At 36.5% G+C, this 14,408-nt stretch overlaps 1 protein-coding gene across 3 annotated transcripts in view; it reads left to right on the top strand.

The window, feature by feature from the left end:
- VWA8 (von Willebrand factor A domain containing 8) overlaps positions 1–14,408 on the top strand; it is a 363,734-nt gene that overhangs the window by 184,582 nt on the left and 164,744 nt on the right. For all 3 annotated transcript variants that reach the window (XM_047859419.1, XM_047859262.1, XM_047859340.1), the window contains one exon: positions 1,693–1,769. In XM_047859419.1, coding sequence (XP_047715375.1) covers positions 1,693–1,769 — 77 coding nt within the window. The remainder of the gene's footprint in view (positions 1–1,692; positions 1,770–14,408) is intronic.

The raw sequence follows: 14,408 nt of genomic DNA on the forward strand, positions 1-14,408 counted from the left end.
TCATATAAGTTAGCAGTTATTTATGTACACTGGTGACTTGTCTTCTGTGCTCCCTGTGTATGTATCTTGCCTCCTTTTGAGAACTGTGAGGGACAACTTCTCATATTTTCTTTGCAAATTTGTTTATCTTAGAGGAGCTGTCACAGTTCTTGGACTATGAGAATGCTCAATAAATACTCATTTGATTGATTTGAATTTCTATCCTCTGTGCTTGTAGAATGCCTTTCTTTACAAGATATTTGAGCGTGTAGCAGAAATACCAATGCCTGCTTCCTTCTATTGGGGTTCTGCTCTTACTGCTTAGCGCCATGCATTTTCCTGATCTGCCTAATGATTTCCTTAGGATGGACTCCTAGCAGTAGGGGAGGAGAAAACTCAAGGCCCCATTTCCCTAAATCAATTTCAAACTGAGAGAAATATAATCTGTAATGTTGGGACTAAAAGCATGAGCATCAGAATCAGACAGACCTGGATTTGAATCCTGGCTTTGTGACCACGAACATGTTGCTTGGCTTTTCTGAGACTTGGTGTCTTGATTTGTGAAGTTGGAATAATCAAAATACTTACCTCATAGAGCTGTTATGGTAATCAAATGAAAGAACACAGGTAAATACCTAGCATAGAGCTTGGCAGGGAGGGTATAAGAAATCAGTAAGTGTTATTTATCGCTATGACTACATATGACTATGGAATTTAGCTTTTTGACGACTTCTACTCTTCCCACACAACTTAACTTGTTAAAAGAGTCACATTCCGTTAATAGAGTATTCCACCTCTAAGAGAAAACTTTAAAATGGGGAACTAGCATGGGAGTGGTTTCCATTTTTAACAGTCTGTCTTCTACAAAATGATGGCAACAACTCTCAGCATCAATAAGTGGTAAGGACATGAGGACATTCCTAACAAGAGCAGATATAGTTGAAACTTTTTTTTTTGAGAGAAAGAGTGCATAAGAGCTGAGAAGAAGGGAGGGAGAGAGAGAATCTTAAGCAGGTTCCATGCTCAGCACAGAGCGCCACGTGAGGATCCATCTCATGACCCTGAGATCATGATGTGAACTGAAATCAATAATTGGACGCTCAACTGACTGAGCCATCTAGGTGCCCCTAGTTGAGACTTATTAATAAACCTTGGTTATAATTTAGGTTTCCAAGGTTTTAAAGGACTGAAAAGGGGATAAAAGGAGAAAAATAAATGAGTGTTTGATTAACACCGAAGTACGGTGTTGTATTCATCTGTCTTTAAAAATCATACTTCTGAAGAACCACTGGCAAAATCGTTGTTTTTATACTTAGTTTATTGCCTTTGATGCCATTCTTCAAATTTGAAATAATTAATATTGTACTATAACATCTATATTTAAGTGTAAAACTGTAGAACAGAAAAAACAAGCTGTAGAAGGCTAAAAGTTATTATGAAGTTCCTTTTAAATAAAAAGAATGCGTTTAGTGTATTTTATGTAAATTAACCTAGTGTACTTAGAAGTAACTTTTTTAAAAACCTTTCTGTCAGAAGTTGTGCTGTATTTGTTTGCTGTATGTAAACATATATATGTGTATGTATGTATGTTTTCATTAACAATAAGCTGAAACAGTACAACTTTGAGAAAGTACATTTTGGCAAAAGATTCTTCTGGTTTGTTTTACCTCCACAAAAGTCTCTTTTTGTTTAACGCTCCTTGTGTAATTACAGGGTGTAGGAAAGAACAAGATTGTTGACAGATTCCTTCACCTGCTCAACAGACCTCGAGAATACATTCAGCTGCACAGGTAAGAGTGTAAGACCCACAACCTCTTGAGATGTAGTTTAATTATTTACTTTTCTCCCAGTACAATTTAAAAATACTTTTTTAAAAGCCCATTTTATAAGCCAGTTTTATTTCTGTTCCTCCTGTCCTTATCTTTCTCCTCCTTAAAAGGCAATAAAACATGGCAAAATTTATTTTTAAAGTGACTAATGCTTTATAAACATGAATAAATAGATATTTTGTGGACAGAGAGTGATGAACATTACATTCTAGGAGCAGATTTCATCAACATAAAGGCCCTTAAATTGGAATAAAAATATTAGAGGCTAAGCCCATTCACTAACAGGAAGCTAAAATAGCTCACAAGGAGAAACAATATACTATATGATCTCAGGAATGAGGTAAGAAACCAAAAATATAGAATAAGTTATTAGTCTCCTTGCCTTCCTTATAAACACTTTGTGGATTATTTAGTTTTGTGTGGTCAGAATGCTGGTTCAGGGATAGCTTTTAATCAAATAGATTTTCTTGACATGAATTGTTTTTACCTGTATCAGCCAACCTGCTCTAAATCTTTCTAAAATAAAAGTAAGTACCAGATCCACCAAAACAGAGACAGAGACAAAGAGATGGGAAGAGAGAGAGAGAGAAAAATAGAGAAATCAAGGAATATACCAAGTAATAAGCAGGTTAAAACTAGATTTAATTGTTATTTTAATCCCAAGAGATAAAACATATTGTGTAGTGGGTGTTACTCAGTTACTCACTTAAGCATCTGACTCTTGATTCATGCTCAGGTCATGATCTCACAATTCATGAGATCAAGTCCCACATTGGGCTCTGCACTGACAGTGTGGAGCCTGCTTGGAATTTTCTTTCTCCTTCTCTCTTTGCCCCTTCCCCACTCACACTCTCACTCTCTCAAAATAAATAAACATTTAAAAATATGTATGTATTGTGTAGTGGAAAAAACATTGGATTGAGTTGCAAGAATTAGTTTCTCATTTGAGTCCTTCCATTAAATAATATGTTCTTGGGAGAAAAATGTAAGAAAAAAGAAAGCAGAATTAATGAGTCATGAAAGAAAGAGAAGAGAACCAAAGTAAAGCTGAGAGATAGTAAAAAACAAAAAACAAAATCTCCCTCTTGGGATTTATACCTCCGGCTATTATGGAGATGGAGTAAGTGGTACCAGATTAGTCCTACCATAGTAAAGAATTATAAAACTGCACAGGACTCACAAATACTGGGAAACTTACAGCTACCTGGGATCTGTGAGCTAAACAAGTACCAGAGGTCCCACATGATTAGGAGCCTCCATTAAACACTCCTGGCATTCGGAAGATATTCTATAGAGTATGTGCTTTAGAAGTAGAACCAGTCTATCTGTAAAATAAAGTTGCTTTATGCTCATCCTTAATAAGTTTAACTGGGTGTTGTATGGAAACCAATTTGACAATAAATTTCATATTAAAAAATAAATAAAAACGAAAAAAAAAGCCTTGAGAAAACAAGGATGCTTGCTATTTAGCAGTATTTTTGGACATTTTTCTCATGCACAGTGACTTTAAAAATTAAAGGGATGGATGTTAGGAGGGAAGTGTCTTTAAAAGATCTGTCTAATTCACAAGTACATTAACTGCCTAGCCAAACAAACTTCACATGAAATGAAGGAAGTCTGTAAAATCCATTTAACAATATATAGCATCCATAATGTCAAGCATTCAATAGAAAATTACTAGACATACAAAGAAGCAGGAAAATTGGTCAGTAGAAATAAAACCCAAAATGACAGATTGTGGAATTAGCAGACAAGGACTATAAAACAATTGCCATAAATATATTCAGGCATTTAAAGGAGAAAAAATGAGTATAATGAGGGAATAATTAGGAATTCTCAATATAGAAATGGCAACTCTAAAAAAAGCAGTCTCACATATGAGCAATCGGAGTCTCAAAAGAAAGGAGAAAGAATGAGTCAGAACAATATTTGAAGACATAATGGTGGAAAAATTCCCAAATTTGATGGAAAGCATAAAATCACCAATCCAGGAAACTCAGTGACTTTCAAGTAGGATAAACAGGAGACCTCAACAAAGTACACTATATTTAAATTGTTGAAAATTGGAAGACAAAAATCTTTAAAACTGCCAGAGAGGAAAAAAGACATATTACAGGGGAAAAAACATATTACAGAAGGAAAATGATAAAAATGACTGCTGATTTTTCATATGTAGTAAATATAAACCACAATTCAGTGAAATGATTATTTTCAAAGTGCCAAAAGAAGAAAAAAAAGTGAGAAGTGAGTGTCAAATAGTGTGTTTGGAAAAAAAAAATCTTTAAAAATAGATATTTTCGGATAAACAAGAGCTGAGGGTATTTTTTCAACAGCAGACCTGCATAATATAAATAAATTACAGCGCAGCATTTTCCATGAACATAGATACAAAAATCTGTAAAGAGTATTAAAAAATCAACTTCCAGAATATATAAAAAGGATAATACATCGTAATCAAGTGAGTTTTATCCCAGAATTGTAAGGTTGACTTAACATTTGAAAATCAAACAATGTGACTCATTCAATCTATAGCATAAGGGAAAAGCTATGTGATCATCTCAATTATTGCAAAAAAAAAAGTATTTGGTAAGATTTAATACCCATTCATGATAAAATGTTGTAACACATTACAAATAGCAGGAAACTTCCTCAACTTAAGAAGAGACATTTATGAAAAACCTGCAGCTAACTTATATTTAATGGTGAAAAGCTAAATGCTCTCTTTCTATAATGGGGGAAAAAACAGAGATATTCACTATTCAGCATTATGCTGCAGGCCCTAATCAGTGCAATAAGACAAGAAAAAACTAAAGCTAAAATACATATTTAAATGAAAGAAGTAAATTGTCTTTATTTAAAGATGACATGATTGTATATATAGAAAATTCTAGGAAATCTACAAAAAAAAAAGCCATCAGAATAAGTGAGTTGAGAAAGATCACAGGATACTAGGTCAATGTGGAGCATCAGTTTTATTTTTATATAATAGCAATGGACAAAGAAAAGTAATTTTTAAATGTTATTTATAATAGGATAAAAACATAAAATACATAGTAATAAATTTAACAAAATATGTGCAAATTTTAATTTGCTGATTTTAATAGGGCATAGCAAGGCCATCTCAATCCCTTAACTTGCCTAGGTCACCTGCATAGTTTTGGAAAATTTCTAGCCTATTCCTTCATCTTCTCATGGTTCTTCTTTCTATGAATAATAACTTATATAAACCTAGGAATTTCAACTCACCTTTTTAAGGAATTTACTATGTCAAGATTATAGAACTATGTGTTTTAGAGGATTTAGAAAGGAATAAGAAACATGATTTCTATCTTTAAAGAGCTATAATACTGTCCTTCTTTATAGTTATTTCAATATTTTATGTTCCCCTGAATCTGAAGAACTACCTTTTCCCCTCATCTTTAAGCTTTAAAACAAGTTTTTCTTCCTACATGGACAAAGTTTGAAGAAAATAATGAAAGAATCAAAGTTTGACCAGTTCGCTAGTTCTCACCTGAATAACTTTTGTTTATAACATCACAGTTCTAGTTTTTGAGCCTTAAAGCACATGGCAAGACCCATATTTTATATTTTTAAGGATGATAGAGTGAGCATTGCAGTTGTTCATTCTTAGAATTTGTGCTATTTTATTTTGGTTGCATTGTGTTTAGTTTCTACTGTTTAGTGGTGCCCTTAAAAATATGTAATTACTTGGAAGTTTTAATTAGTGTATATTCCCATGCCACTTAAGCATACAATGTCAATTTGAGCAAAAACATATGAATTTAAATTTTAGATTTTAAAATAAGCAGAAAGCCAACTTATTTTAAAGATGACATCAAAGATTGAAATTGGCTTACAAATTTATGCCCCAGAAATAAGGAAGTCACTTTATGTGAGAGTCCCTTTGTATGATGGGATGGTTTTTCCATTTCTATATATTGGACACCAAAATACTTTAAAAGAAATAGGCTGTGTTAGGCTGAATTATATCAATTAATTTTGATTGTGAATTATGGAGGTTACTTAGCACAATCAGTAAAAAAGAAGACAAAGAAATAAGACAGGTACTTAGTAATTATTCCTGGGTGTATGTCATCATCACACTGATTGTAAACAGGCCTTTGTTTATTATTCATTATCTTCAATAGTTCTAAGAGGTTTTTTTTTTTTTTTTTTAAATTTTTTTTTTCAACGTTTATTTATTTTTGGGACAGAGAGAGACAGAGCATGAACGGGCAAGGGGCAGAGAGAGAGGGAGACACAGAGTCGGAAACAGGCTCCAGGCTCTGAGCCATCAGCCCAGAGCCCGACGCGGGGCTCGAACTCACGGACCTGTGAGATCGTGACCTGGCTGAAGTCGGACGCTTAACCGACTGCGCCACCCAGGCGCCCCTAAGAGGTTTTGATAAATCTTATTTTTCTAGGAATTATTCATTGTCTTCTAATTATTGGTATAAAGTTGTTATAATATCATCTTATGATATTTTAATGTCCTTAGGCTCAGTAATGATATCTTCATTTTTATACCTGGTATTGGTTACTTGCCTTCTCTTTCTTTTATTCGTGATCAGTTTTTCCAGGAGGTTGTCAATATTATTGGTCTGTTCAAGCAACCAACTTCTGGTATTGTCGAACCTCTTTTGTGTGTTTCTTTTCTAGTCAGTATTTTCTGATTTTATCTTGATTATACCCTTCCTTTTATTTCCTTTGGATTTAGTCTGCTTTTCTGTTTTAAACTCTTTTATATGAATGTTGAAGTAATTGATTTTTTACCTTTTATTTATATATGTTTGAGGGTATCTATCTTTGGGTCTCCCTTTGGCTCTCAGTTCTTTCATCTCTGATTAAGAAAGGTAGACAAGGGGCGCCTGGGTGGCGCAGTCGGTTAAGCGTCCGACTTCAGCTCAGGTCACGATCTCGCGGTCCGTGAGTTTGAGCCCCGCGTCGGGCTCTGGGCTGATGGCTCAGAGCCTGGAGCCTGTTTCCAATTCTGTGTCTCCCTCTCTCTCTGCCCCTCCCCCGTTCATGCTCTGTCTCTCTCTGTCCCAAAAATAAATAAACGTTGAAAAAAAAAATTTAAAAAAGAAAGGTAGACAAGGTAGTTTGTAACATCTTTTAGCTCTATATTCCAAAATCTTTGAATAAGCAAGAAGAAGATGGTATTCAAAGTACTTTAGAAAGTTGGGAAGATTAGGGGTGCCTGGGTGGCTCAGTCAGTTAGGCGTCTGGCTTCGGCTCAGGTCATGATCTCACAGTTCATGAGTTCAAGCCCCATGTTGGGCTCTGTGCTGACAGCTCAGAGCCTGGAGACTGCTTCAAATTCTGTGTCTTCCTCTCTCTCTGCCCCTGCCCTGCCCATTGTCCCTCTCTCTCTCTCAAAAATAAATAAGTCATTTTTTAAAAAGTTCAGAAGATTAGGGAGAGATACCACATGCATTTTCTGCCTACAATACATTTTATACCTACTTTTTGTCTTAAGATAACAAATGATCCATTAATAGTAAAGAATTGTATTCTGCTTATTTGTGTTCTGTGGTAATTTTGACATTGGCCACATAAATGTATAGATGTGTTATCTATGAAAAAACTTTCTAAGTTAAAAATGTAATAACAATTTCAAAGCCTAATATTTGTATAAATTTTGTTGATAGCACCCATTGCTACATTACTGACTGATGATTTATTATAAATAAAATATCTACTCACTGTAACAGGGACTCAGGTATCTCTATTTGGCAATATTTGATACTGAATTTGTTATATAAAGTTGGAAGTAAAAACTCTCCATTTTTATTTAAAATATGTAATATTAATGGATTTTTATTAATTAAATTTGACATTCTCACAAAGTTCAATGTGGGGAGTTTTTTCATTATACACAGCTTTGGGGCTATATTTGACATAAAATTTAAAGCCATAAAATTGCTTTAAGAGAAACATATGTTTTAAAAGACCTAAAAATAGCAATCAAAAAAATATCCTGGACTTCTCTGATCTACGGGTGACCTACATAACATCTTTACTTTGTTTATTTTAGATTCCTTTTAATGGATTTGTGCTATTACCATCTAAATAGTCACATTCAATTTAGTTTATAGATGCCATTCCAACAAAATTAGTTATGGGCCACCCAAAACATAATCTTGATAAACAAAACCATCACCAAACATACATGAATAAAACCTACAACCCATGTATTTTTTAACTATTACCATCTTATGTTTTAATGATCAGATCCCATAAAATGAGGAAGCTGGACAATTTAATTCATGTCTTTAGTTAAAATCGGGATGTTGTCCTGAGTATGATTTAGGTAATTTAACAGATTAATGGATATAATTACTTTTACGGTACGTATTGCAAATAGAAGAGACTACATGGCTCATATTTGTGAAGTACATCTGTTTACTTGTTTTTCCACAATGTCATGTTACTTTGATGTTCAAGAGGACACTTGATATGTCACCTTTTGCAGCTCTACTTCCTCTGTGGATAAAAGTACACTTCTATGTTAAGAATTATCTTAAGGCTTTGAAATACTTATTTTACCAGGTTTTTTTTTCATTTGCTAACTTTCATATATGAAGATGATGGCACAGGTCATCATTAGCATGACCTATATGCTCTTGGTTATTTTTTTTAATAGTGATGCCCATTGTAAATATAGAGTTCCCAGGTTCTCTGTATAGTTCAAACTTTCTCTTTAGTGGGATCTTCCTCATGTATGCTCACCTTATTTCAGACTGGACCATTCTATGTCCTACTCACAAGTTTTGAACTTGCATCCATGCCTGTCTTTATTTTGTCATCGAAAATGCACTGTGTTTCTCATGGGGCGCCTGGTGGCTCAGTCAGTTAAGTGTCTGACTTTGGCTCAGGTCATGATCTCACAATTCATGAGTTCGAGCCCCACATCAGGCTCTGTGCTGACAGCTGAGAGCCTGGAGCCTGCTTTGGATTCTGTGTCTCCCTCTCTCTCTGCCCCTCCCTTGCTCACACTCTGTCTCTCTGTCTTTTTCTCTCTCTCTCTCCCAAAAATAAATAAATATTTTAAAAATTTTTGATAAAATAAGTAAAATGCACTGTGTTTCTCTCCTAATCCTTCAGATTTGGCCCAGTTTTACTGCTACATGGAATCTTTTCTGATTTGTCATTCTGGGTGTAACCATCCCTTCCTTTGAAACTCCATAGTATGGACTAAATGTGTACCATTGTGAAAGAAAGAACGTGAGTTTCAGAGATCAAGTCCTATCTTTACCATTAACTTTTTGGTGGCCTTGAACTTTTTGAGTCCTATTTTCCTTACTTATCAAATTTAAATAATAATATTTCAATATTATTATTACGGATAATATTCAATAAGATTATTATGGATGGTTGTGAAAATTAAAGGAGAGAATGTATGGAAAGGAGCGTTCACATGTCTGACATATTTTAGGCACTTAAATATGTAGGCAAGCTAATAATAATACTAGTTTCTTGCTACATGCCCCACTTTTTTTTTTATCTCACTCTGATTTGCATTATAGTTAATTTCTATATCTCATTTCCATCCACTCTACTTTCCCCAGTCAAGCCTCCCCATCTAAATAGGGAATTTTTTGAGGGCAGGAGTCTGGTTTATTCATTAGATATTAATTCATTTATCTAACTTGTATTTATTAGATTCTTAGCACTGATGCCCTATAGATGATGATACTGATCTTGACCTCAAGGAGCTTGCTTGCTTGTCAGTGGGTGAGACTACAACATTTGCCATACAGTGTTGAATATAAGCTATGAAAAAGGCACTTGCAGGTTCTGTGGGAACCTTGAAGAGAGGTGCCCAACAGTCTTTGTACCCGTGTGTGATATGGGAAGGTGTCTGGAGAAGGTGGCACTCAAACTGAGTGTGAAGGGAAAAGTAGGAGTTTTCTAAGTGTAGAGCAGAGCATGGGACATCATGGTTATTAAAAACATACTATCTAAAAGCCAGGAGGTGAGAGAGGCAGCGTGGTATGGCATGGGTTGTATGTGCATAGATGCAAGAGTTGTTGCCAAGAGGAAGATACGGGCACAGCATAATTGAACATCTAAGACTTATCCTCAGGCTGAAGAAAACTGAATATGACAGTATAAATTTAGAAATTCACAAAGTCCCAGAGGGAAAATAGATGTATCGACAGAAAATAGAAGAACCGAAAGCTTTTCTAAGTCTCATAGAAAAAATTATTTTTGAGCCATCAAGCCATCCTTAGCACTGATAAGAGCATTAGAGAATTGGAGGCACGTCACGTGTCAGCTGCTACGCAAAACCCTCTGAGATACTCCTGTCTCACCCTACTCATTATGAATTTGAAAAAGCTATTTTAGAAGCTGCTATTTTATCAGCAGCTGGACAGTAGTTCTCCCACTAAGAATGCCTTCTGCTGCCTCTTTTTCACTAGAGGATTTATGTCAGTCCCTCCAACCTTTCCATGTAGATCTTTAGGCTTGTAATAATTTTTTACTCTTTTCCGGATGATCTTCAAATCCACTTATATTTCCATATTATTTTGGTTTCTTTATTTAACAAATACGTACATAGCAGCTACTCTGTACTGAGCATTGCTGTAAACTCTTTTCAGATTGTAACTCATTTCTGCCCACTGCAACTCTACAAGATCAGTACTATTCCCATCTCTGTTTTGCCAGTGAGGACACCGAGGGACAGAGAAGTTAAATAACTTGGCTGAGGTTACAGAGCGGGCTTCTTACAATCTGGGGTCAGCCATGTGTTCTAATCACTGCACCGTGTTGCTTCTTGACTTTGTTGTGCTAATCAAACAGTATTTTAGTGATGATAGTGTTTTAGTAAATTCCTTACTAAAGTACCAGCCATGTGGAAAACTGTCATACAAGTCTTACTTTCTAGCCTTACTTTCTTACTTTCTAATCCATGTATATACTAGCTTCATTTTTTTAATTCTACCATCCTATTTCTAATCCTTGCTCAACTTGACCCCAAGTTCTTTCCTTTGGCCAGTTTTCCATATTTTTCCATTTTTTCAATAGTAATCTCTTAATGAAATTTCTTTTTCTGTTTTCTTGACCACTTTTCCAGATTATTAAACTGACTTTGCCTCCTCATCATACCTCCCCTGGGGTGTATCATCAACCATCACCCAGGTAATTCATAAAAACATTAACCAAATTAATTCTCGTGGCCTTTTACGTGATGTCCCTCCTGGGCCAACACTGCTTCTGACCTCTCGTGCTCTCGCCGCAGGTTGAGGGTTAGAGAGGTGGCTGAGTCAAAGCTGCACACACACCCCTGAAACTAGGAAAATCAGCGACCAGCATGCTCTAGGCTATTTTGAAAGAGAAGACTGGAAAGAAGGAGGAGCTTTCATTTCTACTTCCTAAGTCCCAAGCTAAATAAGCTTGAGAACCACCAGTGCCTTGTGCATTTTTTCTTAGTTCTGTTCCATCCCTTGCCATTAGAGAAGAGCTACATTCCTTTCAAGTGTTATGTACTTTTTTTAGATTGAGAAAAACTTCAAAAATCCAAAAAATGTAAATAGAACTATGTAACACCTACCCAAACTTACCCCTGAGATTTAACAACTGTTAATATTTTTCTCAAATTTGATTCTACTCTTCCTTTTACAGAAATAAAACACTGTGATTAGAGCTAAAGTCCCCTTCAGCCACCACCCCAATCCTATCTCTCCTTCTTCAAGTCAATCACTAATGTTAGTTTAGTCTATAACCTTCCAACCCTTTGTGGGTGTTTTGCTTTTAACTTGTAAAAGACATTTTTGTTAAGAGAATTATTATCTCACACTGACTTCCATTATAGAATTAGTGATACTCTGATGGGAGAGAGATCAAAAAAAGTTTCAGTCCTTAGCTGTAATAAAAATCAACTCAAACTTACAGTTGTTTCAATATCAGATTCTCTGAACATGCTTACCGTCACATCCCAACCACTTAATCTGCTCTTCTCTCTTTGGGCCTCTCCAGCTAGCATCAGTGGCTGGTTTCTCACAGCACCCTGAGAAGCAGGGAGAGTGAAGAAGTATCTTGAGCTGGTGCCTTATACTTCTCACCAGTCTTTTTACTTATTAAAATCTAAAACGCTTCATAAAGCGCGGCTCCTTATAAGGAAGGCAGGTATTGCTGTGGCCAGACACTCCAGATGACGCCAACAGTGACAACATGAGCAGACGGGGCTGGCATGACATGTTTAGATTAAGTAAGCCGATTTGTGTCTCACTGGGATTGCTCAGTTCACAGCTCCATTAAGTAATTTCTATTAACTGAGATGTAGCTATAATTTTTCATACAGGAAGAACGAAGAACATCGCTAGAAAAATCTAAGAATTGTTGTTTGCATTTTTCATCATTCATGCCTTCAGGCCATCAAGAAATATCTAGGCTAGGTATTCTAGAACCAGAGCCAGAGGTGGAAATGTTTGTGTAAGTAATTTTAGAGGGAGAGCTTTGAGGTAAAACTTGCAGGGAGGCCAAGGAGTTAGGATACAGCTGTGGAAAAGAGAGGTTTTAGGCCATCTGGCCTCAGCCAGAGAGCTCTGGAGCATGAATGGCACTGCTCAGCTATCCCATTTGGAAGCAAGATGGGCCAGCCTTTTTTGCCCCCATATCAGTAAGTCATTGGTTACAGGCTGTCCCCTAGGGGAGGTTAAGGGGGACCCTCTAACTCCCAGGCATTTCTGGGCAGAGTAGCTCCCCAGTGGTGGAGGGCAGTTCTTTGGAGAAGGGTGCAGCTATGAGTTGTCAAAAGTCATGCTGCAGTAGCCGGGGGCCAGGTGTATTTGGTGGTAAAGGAGATCTGTGCAGGGTGCCAATGGCATATACCGTAAGGAACCTTTACTGAGGGACAGCACAGTCCATAGCACTGTTCTAGGCCTTGAGAAATACAGCATTGAACAAGACAGCTGAGGTCATTTCTGTCATGAAGCTTTCTAGTGGTAATGAGGAAATATGCAGTAAATAACACAATAAACAGGGAAGTATCAATGCTGTGAAGGAAATTATGTGAAAATGTTTTAAAGGCTGATGTGATAAGGAGTGAATGGGTAAGCTTGGCAGCAATGACCATCTTCATAATTGTGGTGGAATTTGCAATAAGACATTCCAGCATTTCAGTAGCTTTGTCTGTTCTAGAGATTCAGTGGATGAATTGACCCAGTGTAAGATGAATCCATAAAAGATTGCAGATGACCGTGAGCTGTGAGAACATGGGCTAGTGATAGGTTGGAATAACACTCCAGCCAACAGCCTGAGGTCCCAGGCCTAGCTAGGGTCTGACCCAGGGTGATAGGATTAGAGGAAATAGGGTACCAGGGATACTGATACCCAGGGGAGTATTGGTTTGATAATCAGAAAATGGAGAGAACAGAGGCAGAAGTATATGCAACTTGTTATAAATACCCAAATATCAGATTTATAACCTCTATGGGCAATACCAGTGAGTCATGTGCCTTATCCCCTGATTAGAATAGGAAGTCAGGAACTGAGCAGGGCTGAGCCTATAGCCAAGTGAAACTGAATAAAACAAGGGACAGGACTACAAGCTTTGCACTCCGTACCAACAAAGGTGTCTTCTGTATTATATACACACACGCATTCTGAATGTGAGGGTTTTGTTTTATTTTTAACCAATCTTCAGGGGCAGTTGCATATAATTGGATATCATTTTCCACCGAGGACTTCAGTTCTGCTGCTGCATCACTGGAACTAGTAGCACTTTTTACCGGTTTCTGCTCATAACTGGTTACAGGGCAATAATGCTACAGTCCAGGCTATGAGTATGTTTTCAGATACAGTGTTTAGGAATGCCTTGTGTCAAAAGTCAGAAACCATTTATTATACAACTGGGCTAAAATAAAATGGAAGCCTCACATTTTTGAAGGAAAGCATGAGTTTGGGTAACTTCTTTGAGCCCAAAGTTTATCAGAGAGTTATTATAAGGATTAAATGATATATGTCACATGTAACTAGGACAGTGCCTGGTATGTGGTAAGGAGCCAGTTAAAATTAAACCTCCTGTCTGTAAGTCTGTATCATCTTCTATCCATATATAGGTGAGAGCCACATCTTCTGCCCCTTCTTCTATTCTTAGCTTTAGATCTGCATTTTTCTTTTACAAATATCCACGTAAGTATCTCTGGGGCATTTCAAATCCAAAATATCCATCTCTTCTTACCAACTCTTCTTTTTCAGTGTTCTCCAGCCCCCTTTCTAGACCTGGTTCATGGCAGGTGTCAGTAATGCAGTGTTAATTATGGAATTGGTGAAGGAAAGAATAGATATTTCCTCTCTGTGCTTACAGAGCCCTGTATCCAGTCATCTGGCCTGTAAGCCCTGTACCTTTTGTCTTTCCCTACTCTTCACCTTGACAGTCATTCATTATGAAATCATGTCTTCATTTTTTAAGGTCTCCTAAATATCTTCCTCTTTTCCTTTCCCACAGCCACAGGCCATGCCTGGACTATTACATTCGTTTATTTTCCTGCACTCCAGAGTTGTAAACAAGTCCTTTCAATTCCATCCTTCTAAATAGATATAGTATCTCCTTCCCTCCTTCTCTGGGCCATAATTCCATTCCTCTTCTCT

Source organism: Prionailurus viverrinus, chromosome A1 (genome assembly GCF_022837055.1).
Source record: "Prionailurus viverrinus isolate Anna chromosome A1, UM_Priviv_1.0, whole genome shotgun sequence".
In the NCBI taxonomy this organism is placed as follows: Eukaryota; Metazoa; Chordata; class Mammalia; order Carnivora; family Felidae; genus Prionailurus; species Prionailurus viverrinus.